Source organism: Sceloporus occidentalis, unplaced genomic scaffold (assembly GCF_023333645.1).
Source record: "Sceloporus occidentalis isolate IW3139 unplaced genomic scaffold, rSceOcc1.0.p SCAF_44, whole genome shotgun sequence".
NCBI classification, from domain to species: domain Eukaryota; kingdom Metazoa; phylum Chordata; class Lepidosauria; order Squamata; family Phrynosomatidae; genus Sceloporus; species Sceloporus occidentalis.
Window position 1 is genome coordinate 517,749 of NW_028317024.1, and position 20,150 is coordinate 537,898.

Genomic DNA, 20,150 nt, shown 5'->3' on the forward strand with positions numbered 1-20,150 from the left:
TATTGGGAAACCTTATAAAACATGTAATTGCAAACAGCACCAATTGACATACAGTAAGCATCTTATGTGAAAATATGCAAATCACAGGGAACATATTAAGCCATGATCCAAGAGAAATCCAAGATTCCAGAAATGTAAACTCCATGCATGTCCTCTGCATGCACATTCATTTCCGAGTGAAACAACTAGCTCCTAAACGCTACTGAATTACAGATGTAAAATCCAGTGACACTAGGAACTCAAATGCCCTGATTCCAGTTCTTAAATTAAATTAAAAATGCCCAGATTGATTATACCAATGATTCGTCACTTGTGTTTATTATACTTTTATATAAACCAATTTAAATATATAACCCTTCTGCATTCTATTGCTATAAGGCTTGAGTGCATCTACTCATTATGTGTAACTTATATTTCCCATCACTATGGGGTGCTCTACCTATTAGTATTCTGGATCTAGATGAAGGAACTACAAAATGTATATTTATAATGCCTTGTCTATATAAATATACAGTAAATCATTTCCCCGACTTCATAGTAAATTGTGTCTGTTAATCTGTTAATAACTCACATTTTCTTACTCATTTTTAAATTTTTGTTAATATTACTTTTATATAACTTTTTTCAGGGACTGAAAGAATATATTGGAATTCAGATATCACAGGTTGTGGTAGGTGATAAGTAAATCAACCCCAGGCACAGCTAATTCCTTGATGACAAAGTCCCATGCAAGACTCGATACTAGACCTTTATTCCAGACATGATGTAAATATTTGAAGACTTCTTGCCACCAGACAGGAGGAAATATTCTGAAGAAAGACATCCACATGGATGTTGTCCAGAAGTGTTCCGTTATACGGTGTGTATTCCGCACCACTCCTAGTGGTCCGTGAACCAAAACCAGACCAGACAACTTATTTTTTATTTTATATTAACATTAAGGCATTTTAATGGTCATGGTGCACTCGAATGGTCTTACAAATACTAGGAATTATCAAATTAATTATCAGAAAAGGGACTATGTAATTAAATTCCCATACCATGTAAACTGTACAACCATGTAGACATTAGAAATAAGACAAAAGCAGGCCATAAACACAAATATTTGTAAATTCGGATGCAAGTATGAAATACTAAAACACATAAGGCTGTGTTTAACAAGTAGGATAAAACTTTGTAAATGATATTTCTCATAAGCCTGATCACTTACCATTGCTATTCAGGGCTTTCATTATAACTTCCATTTGTGCAAACTCATAGTTGTAGTCAGGTTCTGATGATGCCTCGCTGGTTGCATCCACGTCATGTTCTGTACAGCTGGCTTCTTTTTCAAACTCCTTTGGCCAATCTTTTCTCTTCCTCTTTGGAACATTGAGCCTGGACATACAGCAAAGTTTTAAGAGCAAGCGAATATCATATAAACATTTACCATATGCAACGGTTAAGATATAGGATATTGATCATTACCTAAAGAAGTGGTTGTTTCCCCACAGGATTCGGTCCCCATGCCACAGTGGAGTTCTCGAGCACACTAACCCACCGTTTACACAAGTTCTGCAGAGGAAAATATAACCACGAGAAAAAGTTATGCACCATAGTCACGTAGTCATACTCATCTCATACTGTGGAAACCTTATATGATTTATCGTTCATAGGGTTTTATGCCAAGACATGTGAGCAAAGTTCGATTCTTTAGATCTTACAGTTTGGAGCTCCCTTCAAAATGCACAAGCTCCCCATCTTATCATTTTCTTATGGTCAGGGAGATTGAAAACCCCTAAGTTTTACAGTAGATCCATAAAAATATGTCTAACTGGGTACGGTTTTCATAAATGCTTAAGATCATGAATTGCATAGATGCCACATGACATGACCAGAGGTTTTTTTTTTTACAGGCCTTGGATAATGAACCGCTTGCTCTCTTTCTAAAGTATTATTTTGTCTGAAATTTAGAAAAAAAGATGAGGAATAGGAGTAAATCCATAAACACCCACACAGCAACTGCAATAATATTTTCCATGTGCACTGGTTAACGTGGCTGTGCTGAGCATGGCAATTCGCACCATATGGCATATAACTTTGGTTGTTTAATGTCATGACAAGAATCTAAATACAGTAGAGTCTGCTTAAAGCACTGCATGTCTGGGAATTGTTTTGGGTACTTTGTGGCCTATGGAATTTTCTAGAACATACATACTGGGGTTCCATTACATATTATGAAGAACAATGTATGTAAATATGATAAAATAATGCCCTGAGTCTGTACCTGGGTCTAGCCTTACCGCTAACAGAAGACGTTTACAAGCCAACCCTAGGGCACTGTAGCCCATCATGCAAAATCTTCCCTATGGTCCTGGGTGCAGTTCCTTTTGACTTAATTTTATTTCACTTACTTTTTATGTGCAAAATTACAATAATGAGAGGGCTGGCCAGAGACATAAGGGGCAACAGCCCTATGAGTTCTACCTGCAACTCCACGTAATGCCACCAGGGTTTGTAAACCTTACATCACAATCTTCAAGAAACATTTGTTACCCATCTATGAAACCGGATAGATGAATCAAGAAGGACAATTTTTTTCTGAACATTTTCTGTTTGGGGTTTTAAATTACAGTTAAATATGCATTGTTTGATATAGTGTTATATATCTGTTTGATAGAATACAGACATAGTATTTCAACCGTTTGCAAACATATCTCATGTTTATCAGTGCAACGAGGAATATGCCAACAAAAACCCAAAGATGGTAATATTTTTTCAGAAGCACCAGGGGAGGGCATTTTAAGTCAGAGATGGAACAAGGCACCCTAAAGCAGCCAACCTAATCAATAACAAATAGTGTGCATACAGCGTACAGGCACAAGAGGGAGCCAGTGGTTCCTTTCCTTAGTTCCGCTCAACACATTACAGTATTTCAAGAGAATAAAGGTCAAGTGATTCACCAGAGACGTGGGGCTTAACCATATCCGAAGGAGAAAAGCTCAGGAGGGCACAGAAAATGTTTGCCAGTCCTCACACAGAAGAGGCAGAAGCTTCTCTTCTGTGTCAGAAAGTGTGGGATGAAGAATGCCTGTATTTTATTTGCACTTTGCTTACAGCCACCAGACAGGATCCATATTCAGTACCATTAAAAGGTTTGGGGTCACTTAACTGTTTGGAGATGTCCAGCCTTTTAAACTTAAACTTGGATTAGCAAACACAATGTGCCATTGGAACACAGGAGAGAGCTGCTGATAAATGGCCTCTGTATGCCTATGAAGATATTCCATTAAAATCAGCCATTTCCAGCTTCAATAGTCAGTTACATTAACAACGTCTACACTGTATTTCTCATCCATTTGATGTTGTTTTAAATGCCACAAAAATGTGCTTTTATTTCAAAACCAAGAACATTTTTAAGTGACCCAAACTTTTTAATGGTAATGCGTATCCAACAGTCATAACAACTATTGTTCAACTTTTCAGTCTGCCCACCTGTGGACTAAAAAATACGAATGTTAGCGCTTAAAGCATTAGTACCTGCTGAACAGGTTTTAACATGAAGTCCTTTGTTTACATTTTCAGTATCGCAAACAATCACTTTAGGGTAAACTATTTTAACAAAACCCTTCCAAACGCATTTGCTTGAGATGTCAACCCACCAGAACATATATTTTTGTATTTGCCTGGCTTTTTGACTTGTTTATCCATCACGTAATTGAGTTGTCCTCCCAGGTATTAGGAGCTGAAAGTGATGTGTGTAAGGGGAGACAGGGATAAATTTAGACGTGTATTCTTTAGCTGAGTAAGCAAGAAGAATAAAGGACGTGTCTGCCTTCTTCTTCTTCTTAATCAACCAAACCAACATCCAAACCCTTTGCACTTCCTTCGCCTCTCACGTTTCCTATTCATTCCTCTCATGTGTGTCAATCTTTCATTCCGCCAACGTCCTTTAGACTTCTCCTAAGTCTGTAACGCTGCTGTCTGGCTCACACCCTGCTTGGCACGGTACGCGGCCATTGTGCCGGCTCACATGTCTGACGTGCTATTGCAGGACAGTCTCTGTGAAACGCTGAGTTTGGAATGACGGCTCAATGCCTCTTTGGGTGGGAAGGGTTGTTAACCCTTTTAGAACTGGAACTAGATTAGACGGAATTGAACACAGGGTACAAAGCTAAAATATATGGCGTTAATCCTTTTTAAACAGGTCAACCGTCACTTGCTTAACTTGTTTCTCTTTACTGCAATTTATGAATCGCTGTATCTAATTAAAATGGGCGTTCCCAGTGTACACTACTTCTTACTTTTTATGGCGTTAAATTTTTTTATTTTTTTTTAACTGTTATAGGAATCGGGAGAGTGGAGGGTGTAGGGTGTTTGCCTATTCAGTGCCTTGATATAAAAAGTTAATGGTGAAATATTTTTATTAAAAATACGTTTACAACCTGCAATGAGTTAAGACAACATTTAGACGGTTTTCCTGTGCTCTACAATGCTCTCAAAATACACTGATGGAGAGCGTCAAAGCCTAATGACAAACATGTCATACAGTAAAATATACGCAGCTCCTAAGCAGATGGGGAATATACAAAAGCCTTTTGGCTTACATTAGGCCCTCGGGCCGCCACTTGGGCACCTAAATTGACTCTAATGCTTTTTACCAAGAGCGCTGACCAGCATGTCATTGCACTGAAAAAGATAATGTGCTCTTTTTAATGATCATGAGATAATAGCTCGAGCTTTAATGCTTAAAGCCCAGGTGGGGTACAAGCCTATTATGGAGCTGACGCAGGCTATACACAGAGCATGGTCAGTAACAAAACACACTATTACCGAGCACAAATAGAAACAATTCCCTTTCAAATGAATACAAATCCAGGTGTGGCACCGTGAATGAAAGGCTGCAGATCACATTTACTCTGTGAATCTTAAGCCTCAGCACTGGGTTAAACTTATGCGACACTATAATGTATACCTAAACAGCTGAAAAGGTGTTTGCGTTTTCAATTCCGAACAGAGAATACCTATTCTTCTTCTAAATGTGTTACATAGTTATATGAACTATTAAAGGTTTATTATAAAATATTAACCTTAAAATAAAGACCTAATTTTAGCTTACTATGAAACCAGAACACAATTTAATGTTTATTATTGTATTATACTTATTATATTTATTTAGTCAATACTAGGTATTATATCCTACAGCTAATAAAAGATTTTTCACTAATATAGCTTAATACTGTAAAATTGCAGATAACCTTAGTGTGTATGGCATAACTACTGTTTGATCTGCGTAGTGTCAAGAATATCTCTCGGAAAAAAATAAAAGTGATTTGTGAAAAACGATACATTCCAAAGAACATATCATCATATCACCTTTCTATCTGTTACTAATCCCAAGAGAATGCGTAGAAATATATCTTTTTTTTTAATGGTTTTAGTGCTAGAATGAAAGAGTTAGTATTTTTCTTATATATTTCATAACACTACAAATATAAGGGATATAAGTAACCATGTGCAGACATTATCATTAAAGGTTTAAGGTGCTGTTCCACCAAATTCTGCCAAATTGACCAATTTAATAACTAAATGCATAATTGGAATCATCATTCCTAGTACTGTTGAATGACCATAACCTCCTCAGAAATAATGATTTAATCATGTAAAATGTTGCCTTATTTATAATGTTTTGCTGGTAATACTTGTGACATGTGACACAAAAATAGGCACTGATAGGTCGTGTCTCTGTTGTTTTATGTAATTAAAGCTTCCAAGAAAAGAATAAAACTACAGATCTGGTTACATACTAGAGAGTGCAAATAATGTTATTTTCTAACTGAAACAGCAGCTTTAACCACACTGCAGAACCAAAACATTTTAATTTTAAATAAATGTAAATGGCTTTATACAGCACTAGTGATTTTTTTCTAAGCTGTCACTAGATCTACACCAAGCTGACCTATGCAGAAAGTAACCATAAAGTCCTAGGTGACCAATATTTTTTTTTAGAAAGTGATTTTGATAAATTAACTCCAGTAACCTACAATATTTTATAAAGTGACCTGACAGGTTAAACCCAGATGACCATGGTCTTTTAGAAGATGGCTTGCAAGGTTAAACCCAGATGAAGATGTTCTTTAAGAACGTGGCCTGCAATATTAAACCCATATGATCCATGATCTTTTAGAAAATGACCCGAAAAGTTAAGCCAAATAAATAAGTGCTTTTTTTTTCCTAAAAACGCCAAACTGCTTATCTTTCTGACCCAACGTACCTTGCATTTTCCTTTGGTGTTAGAGAAATTTCCCCATCTGAGGCCACATCAATCACACAGTGCTCGGGTTGAATGCCTATGCCAAAGAGCTGTATATCCTGAGAAGTGTCAGCACCAACTTGGTTGTGATCCTGAATATACATGAAATTCAATAGGTTGTAAGCCTAATATATGGGGTCATACATTTTAGTATTCCTACTGCTATAAATGTCCTTTAGAATATGTTTTAACTGAAAAAGACCTTATGAATTCATTTCACTATAGAAACACATTTCGTTCATCCAGCTGCCCCTTCAAAAACCTTTATTTCCATAGTTATTTTAAAATATGAGTCTGTCACTGTCACATTTAAAACATACAGAATTTTATCTTGACTGAGATTTCAAGTAGATCTCCAAGCTATGACCAAAACTGCCATGTATTGGACTTACTAGCTTTACATATAAATCGTAATTTGTCTTTTGTTTGAGGAATGCGTGACCAATGATTACTACATGGCAATTACAATATGAGCCAACCATAGGTAGTATTCATGCAACCACTAAAGTTTTTATTAAACTGGAATTTACATTTTAAACCCCTGACTAATTGATACATACCATCACACCATAGTCATCAGGGAGCCTTTTCTTTTCATCATACTAATTTCTCCAAAACACTATATTTTTCTCTTGCATATATATCATCAGATTCAATGTCAATGTTTCATGAGTTTTATATTTTTAATACATTGGGTTTTGGTAAACAGATCAAGTCTTAACTAAAAATCTAGCAAATTTTTAACCATGTTCATGTTCACTCAAAGTTTAAGGTCACCCACAGAAAAATAAAGCATAGTTATTGACACAAGTGCTCACCTTTAAATAATAGACTAGAAGTTCATTAAGTGCAGGGTCGGCATTGAGGTTCACCAAGTAACATTTGTCATCACCAACCTTGATACCAGAGGATTCAAGAGATATACCCATTCTTTCAAGCTGTTTTTGCCTCTCCTGTGGAAATCAAAGCAGGAACATGTTAAGTCATTAATGTTAGTGAACATTTTCACGCAACTTGTCACATGTATTTTATACCTAAAGTAAAACTGTCCCTGTGAGTATAAAATATAATTCTTAGGATTATTCCAATCTGAAAGTGTAAATAAAATACCAATTGATAATGTCATATCCCATTCTTCATATCACACAGATCTACTGTTTTACATCCCCAACCCACCTTACATTAATTATTATTACATTATTATAAAATAATTTATTCTTCTTTTTTATATCTCCAATGATAAATGTTACTCTTTCAGTTCAGATATTGGTATTAAGTTTCAGCACCTACTGTACACATAGGATCAAAATAACAAGAGTCAATATAAAAAAGCTTCTGCATACAGCTCCAGTAGACCTAGACAAGGCTAAGATTAATAACACAGCAGTCTTTTTGTGTTTTCATGATAAATTCGCTTAAAGTAATTTTCAGCCTGTTCATTTTAAGCAAAAATTGTACAGTGAGACACCTGGCAAACACTGGCAAGAAAGCGACAATAAAATGAAATACCTGGGCAATTGCTTCTGTTTTCCTAAGCTTTTCTTCCCAAGTGATTGTTAAATCTTGAATTAGTTTTTCAGATTCTTCCAGTTTTTCTTTTAACTCTGGTGCCTTCATAGACTAACAAACGAACAAGAATAGCACATCTATAACCCATTTTACTGGCAAATAATTGAATCACACCAGTACATCTTAAGCACATTTTAAGATTCTCTTGCACTGGGACAAAATTCTAGTACATACAATATTAAAAAAAAAAAAGAGTAAAACATATAAAATAATAATTTGGTATTATGCAATTGGCGCAGTGAATTAGCAGTCAATTACCACTCTGTAAATTTCTTGGCATTCATGGCCCTATTCACAGAGCCGTGATCTGTTGGCATCAACTAAGGTGTATGGACACAGCAGTAATTGGAACACTGTTTTAGTAAGAACATTAAAAAAAGGGATTCACAAAAGTACTGGGAAAAACATAAATTACCAGCCACCACCAACTGCTGTTCAGCATTTAATGATACAGCAATTGGTGGCCAACGCAGCCATACTTTTATATGATAAGAGAACTTATATTTCTCCATAATTGTTCAAGTTAACCCCTTACTGATCATGGTATTTTCTCACCTTAGTGACTAGAGCTTTTTGTTTTGTTACGAATATTCAAACATGATTGCCCTTTTCTTTACCCACAAATGTTACCTATATATTAACAAATACTGCTTTCTTCTTATACAATTTTTACATGTATAGTCCATTCTCTAGCATGAATAATGTATTTCAAATTAATAGATACATTTTAAAAATATATTTCTTCCACAGGTTAGGGGCCACTACTTCTTTTTTTGAAGAGGTATCTTCTCAAGTTGTTCCTCACTGCAGCTGATCAGAGAGTGAAGCAGGAATAAATTGTGTCTTCATTTATTTAGTGTTTCTAAAGCTTGAGCACAGGCATCTCAAACATAAATTCATTAAAGTACCCGTTTTCAGGCAAGGATACAGGAAATTTCTGCCTGTTCATGGCCCTTGAGGATTGGACTTGTGTTATCCTGGATTATACAATAGGAACTTGGAGTACATTTGTCACTGGCAATACGAGTCCCCTGAATTGGGAACGCAGAAGTGGGTAATGCTTCCAAATTCTTTCAAACATCTCTCAGTTTTTCTCAGTGCAACCTCAGTTTTTCCTAAAAGGTACCTTAGAAATCTAAAGATGACAACTTGACTCTTAGTCATCTAGTTTGATAGACAAACGGTAGTGTAGGTTAGCTTCCCTCTGGCTATAGCTTTCGGTTTAATTCTTTCGTGATGGACAGGTATTTACCCACATATCAAGTCTAAGCTTTATTGGTTTGTAGATCAAATAGACTTCAGAGGTTGAGAACACTTGACTGACACAGACATCTCCATTAAGATTTTTTAAAGAAATTGTGAGAAACAAACTTAATGTTTGGTAGACATCAAAAAATTATATGCCATTTTTCTCAACCAATTTTTACATTGGAAGATGTTTTTTTTACAAATAAAATATGTTTATAAACCTACAACTCTGGCTTGCCATCACTACCTCTCTAACCATTAAGTACATGCCATAAAATGCACTTTCCTACATCAAGGGCATGGTTACTGTTACATGACCATGGCTCACCTCTGCTTGTGACAGCTGCTCTCTGAGTTTCTCCACCTCCTCCCGCAGTTCTCTGATTACTCTTGCATTTGGATCTTCATTCACTACAGCATGATTGACTATCCTTTTAGCTCGATCAGCATATCTTAAGGTAGAGAGTGTCTCTTCATAATTGTCGGCTGCTGGGCTAATGGTTGCTATCATGGCGGTCTTGCTATTGCCTCCCAAATTGTCCTTTACAGATGAATAAAAACATCAAAGTGGAGAAAGGTAATTAGGTGTTGAAAGCTTCAAATCTGCACCCTGTTTTGGTCTGTAGAATAGTTTGCTGAGGAACATTTGGTGCAATATACACAAAATAAGGGGCAGGTACAAAAAAAAGTTAATGTTTTTTTCAAGCATTTGTGCTTGACATCCAAGAGAAAGCTAGTAGGGGGTTGCACTTAGTTCAAGTAAGGGACAGCTTTAGGTCAGAGGAGATAAACTATTTAGTTCCCTGTTGTCAAGTCCTCTCTTTGTTCTTGTCTGTCAGAACAAATCATCTTTAACCAAAGGGGAGCGGTAACTTAACAAAATGGAAAGAAAATTTTAATAGGGAGGAATAATGATGCAGATCATAGGAATGGGCAATTAGGATGGCTGCTTTCATGGTATACACATAACATCAATTTCTAATACCTATTTTATTGTATATTTAAATGTGTAAACACAATTACATTGGTTAATTTAGCAGGCTGAATTGTAAAACTTAGGATTGTCTTAATTAAAAACATACGTTTAACATACTAGCTTCCTCATATTAAATTAAAGAAAAAAACATTGTCAACTTAACTTTCAAAGTACAAGAATTTATGAACCACCTTGCTCCCCATACTGTCATGCTTTTGTGTGTGTATATATATATATATATATATATATACGATGTCAAAAAATAGAGTATTGCAGAGTATGCGGTGATACCTTTTTTATTGGACTAACATAATATTAAAAAGACAAGCTTTCGAGAGTTATCCTCCCTTAATCAGGTCTGAAGCAATACTAATCAACATGATAGAGGTTACAACTTAAAACAAGTGATGGTATAAGGGGGGGGGGGTTGAGTGGGGTGTCGTAAATAATAGGTCTGGAGGTGAGAAATGTAGAGAGGTGGAGAGATAACCCAGGGACAGAACAAATAAACTTAGGGAACCAATAACCACAGTAAAACATCAAAGATAACAGCAATTAGACATTGGATGACTAGATGAAGTTCATATGAAGTTCTGGTAGTGTGTAAGGAAACCAGAATCCACATTAAGTCCCTCTTTTATGGTGTTAAAATGTGTAATCATTTTCATCTCAAATGTTTTTCTTTCCTGAGAGTCTCTGAAATTTCCTTTGAGTACTTTAATTTTTAGGTTTTGGATGGAGTGATTGTTCTGTGTGAAATGATGTCCTACCGGGGTGCAATATTTTTCTTCCTCATGGTTTTTGATGGAGCTTCGGTGCAGGTTCATTCTAAGGTGCAGCTTAAGCCCAGTTTCTCCAATGTAGCACCCTTTGTCACATGCAGAGCATTGTATCATGTATATTTCAGAGACTCTCAGGAAAGAAAAACATTTGAGATGAAAATGATTACACATTTTAACACCATAAAAGAGGGACTTAATGTGGATTCTGGCTTCCTTACACACTACCAGAACTTCATATGAACTTCATCTAGTCATCCAATGTCTAATTGCTGTTATCTTTGATGTTTTACTGTGGTTATTGGTTCCCTAAGTTTATTTGTCCTGTCCCTGGGTTATCTCTCCACCTCTCTGCATTTCTCACCTCCAGACCTATTATTTACGACACCCCACTCAACCCCCCCCTTCTCTTATACCATCACTTGTTTTAAGTTGTAACCTCTATCATGTTGATTAGTATTGCTTCAGACCTGATGAAGGGAGGATAACTCTCGAAAGCTTGTCTTTTTAATATTATGTTAGTCCAATAAAAAAGGTATCACCGCATACTCTGCAATACTCTATTTTTTGACATCGTGTCTACTGGACTAATACGGCTTCACCCTTTTACATTATATATATATATATATATATATATATATACACACTTTCATCATGTAGGAATGGAAGACTGGGAGGTGTAAAACATTTGGAGTTGCTCTAGGTGGTACTACTTTCTGTTAGTGGTTCGCAGTGGGAGATCTTATATGTTGGTTTATTACCTTGAGAAGCCATGTGAGGACAGAATCTCTGTAAGGCACAAACTTGCTCTTCCCTTTCCCAGCCGCTTGGTCTGCCAGAGAAGATATGACTAACCCCAATGTGGTGAGAGATCTGGAGACAAGAAAATGCAAGCAGTCAATATCTGACGTATTATATACATAAACAACAACATATAGATTAAACTCACAGACTGACGATAGATCGATAGATAGTTTAGGCTTTTTGTTGCATTATTTTTCATTAAACCTAAATATACTACTGCCCTCAATTAACCTGCACTTGCTCATATTCAGAAGTATTGCTCTGACCATGAGATGACTTGGGCAGAAAAGTATGTTTCTGATACATATACTGATACTAATCAGCATACCTGGGAACTTCTGAAACACCCCCCCCCCCCTCACATGGGTGTGTGGCTAACCCAGTTAGACTTTAAATTGGAAGAAGATCAGAAAAAGGCTGGAGTAGACAGAGCATAGGCGTGAGCAGGCATAACAAGTGCTTCACCTGGAGACCCTAACCAAAATCTGTTCAAAGTTATGCTAATTAGTAAAGAAGGCAGGACTAGTTAACCCCTGCATACAGTATGGCAATTGACTAGAAGGTTTCTTACTTGTTTATGTTACTTCCTTCCTTTAAACGCTCTCCTGCTGCGCCTGTTTTGGAAACTCTCTCACTGCCGGCCAAATCCACCAGACTGACTTTACTGACACGTTCTCCTGAATTCTGTTCATGAGCAGTGAAAAAAAAAGAATTGTAACCAAATTAACACAACCAACCAAAACTCCTAGACACAGATCATACAAGTACACACAACTGTATATTACTATATTCAGATAACAAAGTTATTGGAACAGAACATTCAGATGTATTAATGCTCAACAGCACATTCAGATATACATACATATATTCTGTATGGAGGAATACAAGAATTCTGCAACCATACACCATATATGTTGATGTCAGATTGCAAATCACTGACATTGGACCATATTTATTATGTGTAATTGAAAGGCAAAATGCCCTCTTGTACCACTTAACTCCAAAATTTCTTTTTAATATAGTCCATTAAAATGTACATTCAACCATCATTATCATTATTATTTACAAAATATCTTTCATGTGATCCAGTACACAAGCAACAAGTTCAATGTTTTTTTAAGGGAGTATGTTGCTTTTCTATTAATTAGGTATAAAAATACTTTTTTGTACATTCAAACTGAGCCTACTGCATTTTTCCTGTGCCCTACTGTCCACATTGTGTATGTTGTAACACTATGAGCTATGCAGAAAGCTCTACATTATGTTAGTAAAAAGGGATTTTACCATTAGAAGATCACCTTAGATGAACTGTGTTAAAGATGTCATAATTTATCCAACAAAAATAAAGCCAAAATGGAGAAGCCATATGTAGCCCATCACAAAATCAAAATCTCAAAATCCTTTTGCTTTTACTTGCAACTTAAAGACTTGATTGCAAAGTATAACTGCACTCTTTAACAAAATGCACTCAAAACATTCTTATGAGATAACCACAAGGGAAATCAGGGAAACTGTGCAAGTGCTTACACCAGACTGGTGATCATAGAGTGTCTGCGTGAGAATGATGTTAAATACGGCATGCGATCGACTGCTTTCCTCATTCATATTTGTTGCAGCAACAGTACGGGATTTATTTCCTTCTGACATCAATGATTCAATGTCCTATGGTAAACACAAAACATTACAAATTACTATTTAGTAAATAACAGTAAATATTGTGTGTTCTTCTCTAAAGCAAGACATGTAAGAAAAAAAACTATTTGAGCGCTGCTTAAATCCCATAGCTTTGTTTATTATGTTAGTAAGAATAGCAATTAATCAGTTTAACATTAATCCAATTAGAGAGGGTGCTTTGCAGCTAAGCTGAGCTAATGCTAGTTCTATTTAATTGGCCAGTAGAGCTGCAGCAAGTGCGGTCTTGGAACCCTACTGTCTGGTAGAAGCACCGTCAGGGCTGTTTATTTTTGCACAGAAGGGCCTGCAGATTCCCACAGAGAATGTGCTACAGTGTTCTCAAGAAAAATGGTACGGCTCAAGTGTCACAACATAACTGAGAAGTAACAATGAAAAATCAGCATTCCAGCACAATAATAATAAATAATAAACTTAAGTCTTGGTGTTGATGTATGATAAGAAATGTCTGCTGTTAAGGTCCAAATCACATGATGAAGGTACCATTGAAGGTGAATATTAAATATTAATATGAAAATCAGTGATGTGTTCATTTTCTATTAGTTAGAAAATCAGTTTTCTGTCTCAATTTTGTGTCCTTCCCCCTGCCAGTCACTACTGAAAGCAGTACATTTACCTAAGTAAGCCCCTTGGTAAGATTATAGCTGTGAAAAATCACATAGGACTCGCCAAACTTGGGGTACTTTGACATAGTGGGGGGTTAAGCAATATATGGCCATATAGTGTGACGGAATCCCCAATATTTATGCCTTAGACAGGTGTTGTCTGAATTCACTGTGTATGCGCTGAATTCTTGCTTTATTTTGTTTACCTAAGTATGTTTTACTGCTTACCTGGGCTGTAAAATTGTATTATTAAAATCAATGGGAGTAGCAGCAGCCAATTGCATGTATGCTAGCTGAACCATGTGATTGGCTACCACTACACCCATTGATTTCAATGGAAGCACTACAGCACATGAGTAGATCAAGTGTGAATGTTCCTTCAGCATTAGAAAATAATTCAAGTATTAGAATGGCATTAATCACCTACCTTAATCAAGCTACAACTTTATGCCCTCCTTCAATGCAAATTATTGGGATTGACTGGCTGCTTGATTGCACGGGGTGTCTGACACCAGCCCATAGAATTTTGTCGAGCCAGCGCTGGAGTTGACTGGAGGTAAGTATACTACATGCATGGAGGTGTACATGCAAGAAGCATACTGAGGTATGCTCCCTGCTTTTAGTTGGGGCAACTTGGGGAGACAGAGGACTCATTTTCCAACTGCAACAACTAAAGAATATCTGCACATGCAGTAAAATGCATTGGAGTCCAGGCAAAACAGATTCCAACATGCAGTTACCATGTAAATATGGTTGGAGTGGTCCTTCAGGAGCAAAATATTACAGAATGTAAACAAAAGTTGACACGAGGTTGGTTGTAAACAAACAGTCCTGGAACAATCCTGCAGGTTATTAGAACACTTACCTCAAAATTAGTTACAGCTAACTGTGATAAACCATCAACATATGGTCCCAACACTTTGTGCTCCCGAACTTTAAGGGATTGTCGACTCCTAGAAATAACAGTAAGGTTATGGGGGCTTATGTGTCCTCCACAAAGACTGTTCTATAAAGGTGCTTTATGAGTTAAGTACTTATTAACATGCAATGACAAGATGACAAGAAACACTGCGGCTTGGGATAAACTAGTAACTGAAAAACAGCAAAGCTTAAACACAGAGAAACATTGCTTACATCGTGACATATCACAACATTAATTTAGAAACAATATGTGACATTGTGTTCCATCTCTAGCTCTCCGTCTATTGGAATAGATTTCCAATAATCCTCCAGAATCTGAAGGTTAGATATTAGCAGAACTTCAGTTAAAGGTTGTGTCTGTTTATAAATAGAATGGTGATTTGACCCAGGAATCTACTAAACTGCATCATACCCAACCCCCAACCCAATGATGCCCCTTCAAGTTCAAAAAAACATATTAAAAACAAACATGTCTCAACAATAGCATGCAACTAGTTACATGAAATACACAATGAGTAACAATATATTGTATATTCATGTATAAGGAAGAAAAACAATGCTGCACAATGGCTGAAACACTTATTACTTATGAAAGCTGTTTTATTTGCCCAGAAGATGACTTCATACACAAATTTGCTCTTCGAAAGTAATATGGCATTATGGTGTAAAGGATAATTGTTTGTGATATACAACAAAATCATAATAATCTCAGCCATTATGTTGCGGTTGTGAAGTAATGACTCTAATGTAAAATATAATACGAAAGAGGGGGCAGTGGTGCTTCCAAGGGCATCCAATCTTAACCACTATTATGATTTCCTTGTACAAGGCTGGCGTACACACTTTAAAACTTGGGAATGAATGGCTTAATAAAAATGACTATGTGTTTCTGGCAAGTAACAGGCATCAGAACTAATTATAGCAGTGTAGTTGGGGCTGTATTGTATGTGAAGCAGTGCTCAAGTTTTCCACTAAGCAGTTTGGAAAGAATTAGGAGGCCATCTCATCATCTAAGGTTTGTTAGGTTATTTTTATGTGTCTGTGTGTGTGTGTGTGTGCATGCGTATTTTTGTAAAGGAAAATTATATTTTGTACAGAACATTAAGGATATAGGTATGTACATCACAGAAGATGTCTGGAAGGTCAACAAAATGTAACCTTTTAAGTAGCCAATACTCCATGAAAGGGTTCAGAGGTAGTGGCTTGGGGTAATTTAGAGTATTATACACTTACCCTTTAGGGTCTAAAAGATCTCGGACCTTCTCATTGTAAATCTCCATATAAGATACCTCAACTTTGAAGGTCTGAGAGTCATTCTCTTCTCCGGAGGCTCTCTGAAATAAAGCACAGCAGAGCCGTGGGATAAGGCCTGGCTGATCTGTGGTCCCCATCATGGAGAAAGATTTTCCCGATCCTGCAGAGAAGAAGAAACGATCAATATAGATATATGTATATACAAAACTGCTTAAATGCTATTAATTTTGCAATATACACAATAAATTATTTTTTTAATCCCTTACCTGTTTGCCCATATGCAAAAATGCATGCGTTGTATCCCTGAAAGGCATTATCAAGAATTCCTTCACCAAGGCACTTAAACACAGTTTCTTGACCTGAAAAAAATGCATTGTTAGAAAAACGGACATTCTCAAAAAGCCTCAAAGATATTGAAATTTTGTATTTTTTAAATACAAAAGAACTATGGAAAAACTCCCCCCCCCAAAAAAAAACAACGAGGAGAAACACTAAAAATTGTACAAGAAGCCACCTTCTATTCCTGGGGTTCTTAACCTGTGGGGTATGCCCCCCCTTGAGAGGTTTGGATGGACACCAGGGGGGAAGTGTGAGTAGCCTCTCAACTAAAAATCCTTAAAACTTACGTGATGACTCTACATCTTTTCTATCTTGGCCCAATAAAAGATAATGCCTTGGACTAATTGACCTCATCTGTGTTCTGGATCCATACAGCTATATCCATTTATCTTCTTTCTTGATCAAATTTGCTGTTCCAGATGACTGGAAATAGGGCTTGTTTCAGGTGCTGTAGTCATGCTCCACATGATTGTATTAGTTTCACTTCTCCTTCCTGCTGTCTAAGCAACGTTTCACTGAGATATGCGGCTCTGATAGTTACCTGACCACTGCCTCTTTATGTGAGCCATTGCTAAGGTAGTCCAAATGGCACCTGCTGCTTGTTTGTATATAGGCACTGGGAGCACACACACTGTTGTTTATTTGCCCCTTGTGCGTGGTTCTTTAAATGAATCAAGTTGTACCCTACTTGTGACATGAGGAAGATGGCTTGTGAAACACGCTAAGACACCAATGTCAACAATACAATACTGATATTTTATTAATAAAAACAATGATAGAAAATATACCTGTAGCCCCATTACTGAAAAATGTGTATTAAAATAAGCTTAACTGGTAAAGTCACTGAAAATCCTTGGCCCAGTAACAGATAACACCTTAGACTAAGTGTTCCAACTACTGCGGAACCGAATAAGTGTTTTCCAGTGACTGACTATGATTTGATAATCTAACTGTCCTTTGAAGTGGAGAAGAAGCTAAATACAAATTCTTCTCTGATTTTAAGTGTAACGGGTACGTTTTCATCTTTGTTTTGCTGACCCCCTTACTACATTTTTCCTCTAAACTACATGGTCTCTTACATGAATAAAACCGAAAATTCTAAACGCTTACCTTTTACAGACTTATTTCACCGTATTTCTCTCAGTATTCTATTACGGCCATAATCCTTTTGCTTTAAGATTTTTAGTAAGCCTTTAAAATATGCGGTGGCTTCTAGCCAAACCTGAGGGCCGTCTTTCAAAAACCGTGATAGGTTGTAGGCATGCGCTTCCTATGCCCCAAGACAGATATATTTAAATAAAGAGTACAAAACCTTCCATTAGATCTTGGTAGACAGAGTTTCATAGGTTGTTGGGTACCTGCCAGAGTATTATCATAATGTAATGACTTCTCCAAACCGCATTATTAATAAGTAAATGCACTTGCATTCTCATTATTACATTACAATTAACCAGAGCATTTTAGGCCTAATTTAACAAAGATAAACAATAAAAGAAATCACTTAAAATGAAAGAATGTAGTTCTTGTAAAATTCATCTCTGGCCTGTGCAGCCTGAACAACAATAAAACATGCCAAAACCACCGGGTCAGTGTTTTAATTTGATACAGCTGTAAATCCGATTCCAAAAAACTCGGATTGCTGATTTTTTTTAATATGCTTTAGATGTTTTTGTATTTGATCTTTGTCCTTGTTTCAAATTTTCCTAAATCTGTTGCACACATCCTACTCACATCTTGCTAATTAAACTGTAAGAGGGAACACGCACAAAGGATACAGAACGTAGATGCGTTTCCAAACATTTAACACATGCGTATGGGCTGTCGTTGCTTGGGTCACAAATTAATGTCATGTTAAGCTAAGCCATACACAAATAATTGCATCGCACATCCCAAAACATTGCAAGCGATGGAAAAGCAAAAAGCTTTGCTCCAAAGCAGCAGCTTCCATGAAGTTATTGGGGACATCGCTTGAAAGTAATCATAAAAAAGAGTGCTTCCTGTGGCGTATCAATAATCCCTTTGTCGGAGATGTACATGCAATAACATTCCTTGATAAAGTTAGGCCAGGTCACACAAACATAAGGAACGAAAAAAACATAAGAAATGCATGACTCTGATTTTCCTATTTCACAATAAAACGTTTTCACAAATTCCGTTCAAACCTACTATTGGAACCCAGTATGCACTTAGATTTTTCCAATGTGGTTCTCAACATAGGCTAACTTGCAGAAGATGACAACCTACACACGTTCCCCTAGAGTTTAGCGTATCCATATTAATGAGCCTTATGCCTTTCACTTCCCGGTGTTACGTGTTTCTACAGAATTCCCATACTAAGCAGCTGAAGACGTTTATTTTATTGGAAAAAAAACATTCTTTGTGATCATAAATTTAACACTGGTCTCAATCACTTGAATTAACCTGAGATACTTGGCGTAATGCCCTTCTGATTAATGTACAATTCTTATTGACTCCTATTTGAGTTTAAAAACACACACACAAATAAGAGGAGCCATAAGAAGATAACTGCTTCTTCATATTTAAAACTATTATTTACACACTGCAAGTCTAGCCAAGAAAAAAAAGGCTGACATATACTGTTGATCAATGTGGCCTTCAAGTAAATTTTCCAACTTGTGAAACATATCAGAATTATCCCTATAATAGTATTTAGTTCATTTACATTCTATGAGATCTAAATAAAAGACAGATGGGCAATGGTCCTTTGTATGCTATGTATAATTCTGCCAAAGAGAGCCCTTCTACTGTAATTACGGCCGGAAATTGGCTTGTGTCTATATTTACAGTATGTGCTGTGTTTGTCATGTGAATATATATCTATGGTATCATATAACATCTGTGATATGGGAAACACTAACCTCTGTGTTAATTTCTGAATGGCGTGAATGCTTACACCATCATTTTGTAGATATTTCCTTAGATTTCCTCACTTCTCAGTGTCTGTACAGTTTATCAGACAAATACTATGTTTCTCTTTATGTCCTCCCTCCTCTGTACAGAATTTATGTACAGTGGATTTATTTAATTTGAGAATTGGATTCATCGTCTTGCCAAAGATAGCTATTGACCTTTAGAGCCCTAAGACAATATTTTGTCTTATCTTGAAAAAACCAATCAAATCTATTTTATTATTTATTTTAGATTAACAAAGTTCAACAAGAAACAGCACACTTTGTTCCTAAAACTCTTCCCAGTTTATGATGAACCCAGTTGCAATGGAAGAATGCGTGTGCTCACATGTGTACAAATACATAGAGGTACTACTTGACTTTACGGATCATCATCATGGTCTCTTTAGTTATAATCACATTATTAATAATGAAAAAAAATCAAGAATAGGCTCTTATTAATTTCTAATAAATCCAGGATTCCACAACTAACCTGAAACGCAGAAATCAGCCACGAACCAGAGCCAGGAGCTGCAAGGCTTCTTCTAAATGTTGCATTAAATGACCCCACAGAGGTCATGCACACATAGGAAGGAAAAAACACTACAGGTGAAACCCTAGTCACCAGGAAACAATTTATAGTCACTATGTTTACCTGGCTTCTGGGTTTCATCAAGTCAGAATCCTTTGCAGCCATGCAATATCATTAACATTATACAGTACATCATAATTCCACTGGTGTCTGCTGTGGGACCAATACAC

General features: G+C 36.5%; 1 protein-coding gene across 1 annotated transcript in view; it reads right to left on the reverse strand.

Moving 5' to 3' along the window:
* The window catches only part of LOC149289560 (kinesin-like protein KIF13A), a 92,331-nt gene that overhangs the window by 20,647 nt on the left and 51,534 nt on the right, over nucleotides 1-20,150 (reverse strand). Inside the window, exons 5-16 of the mRNA XM_089490389.1 lie at nucleotides 16,407-16,499; nucleotides 16,120-16,300; nucleotides 14,831-14,918; nucleotides 13,196-13,330; nucleotides 12,240-12,352; nucleotides 11,626-11,737; nucleotides 9,438-9,650; nucleotides 7,802-7,912; nucleotides 7,111-7,245; nucleotides 6,254-6,384; nucleotides 1,468-1,554; nucleotides 1,211-1,377 (exon numbers count right to left, since the gene is read on the reverse strand). Coding sequence (XP_089346515.1) covers nucleotides 1,211-1,377; nucleotides 1,468-1,554; nucleotides 6,254-6,384; nucleotides 7,111-7,245; nucleotides 7,802-7,912; nucleotides 9,438-9,650; nucleotides 11,626-11,737; nucleotides 12,240-12,352; nucleotides 13,196-13,330; nucleotides 14,831-14,918; nucleotides 16,120-16,300; nucleotides 16,407-16,499 — 1,566 coding nt within the window. The remainder of the gene's footprint in view (nucleotides 1-1,210; nucleotides 1,378-1,467; nucleotides 1,555-6,253; nucleotides 6,385-7,110; nucleotides 7,246-7,801; nucleotides 7,913-9,437; nucleotides 9,651-11,625; nucleotides 11,738-12,239; nucleotides 12,353-13,195; nucleotides 13,331-14,830; nucleotides 14,919-16,119; nucleotides 16,301-16,406; nucleotides 16,500-20,150) is intronic.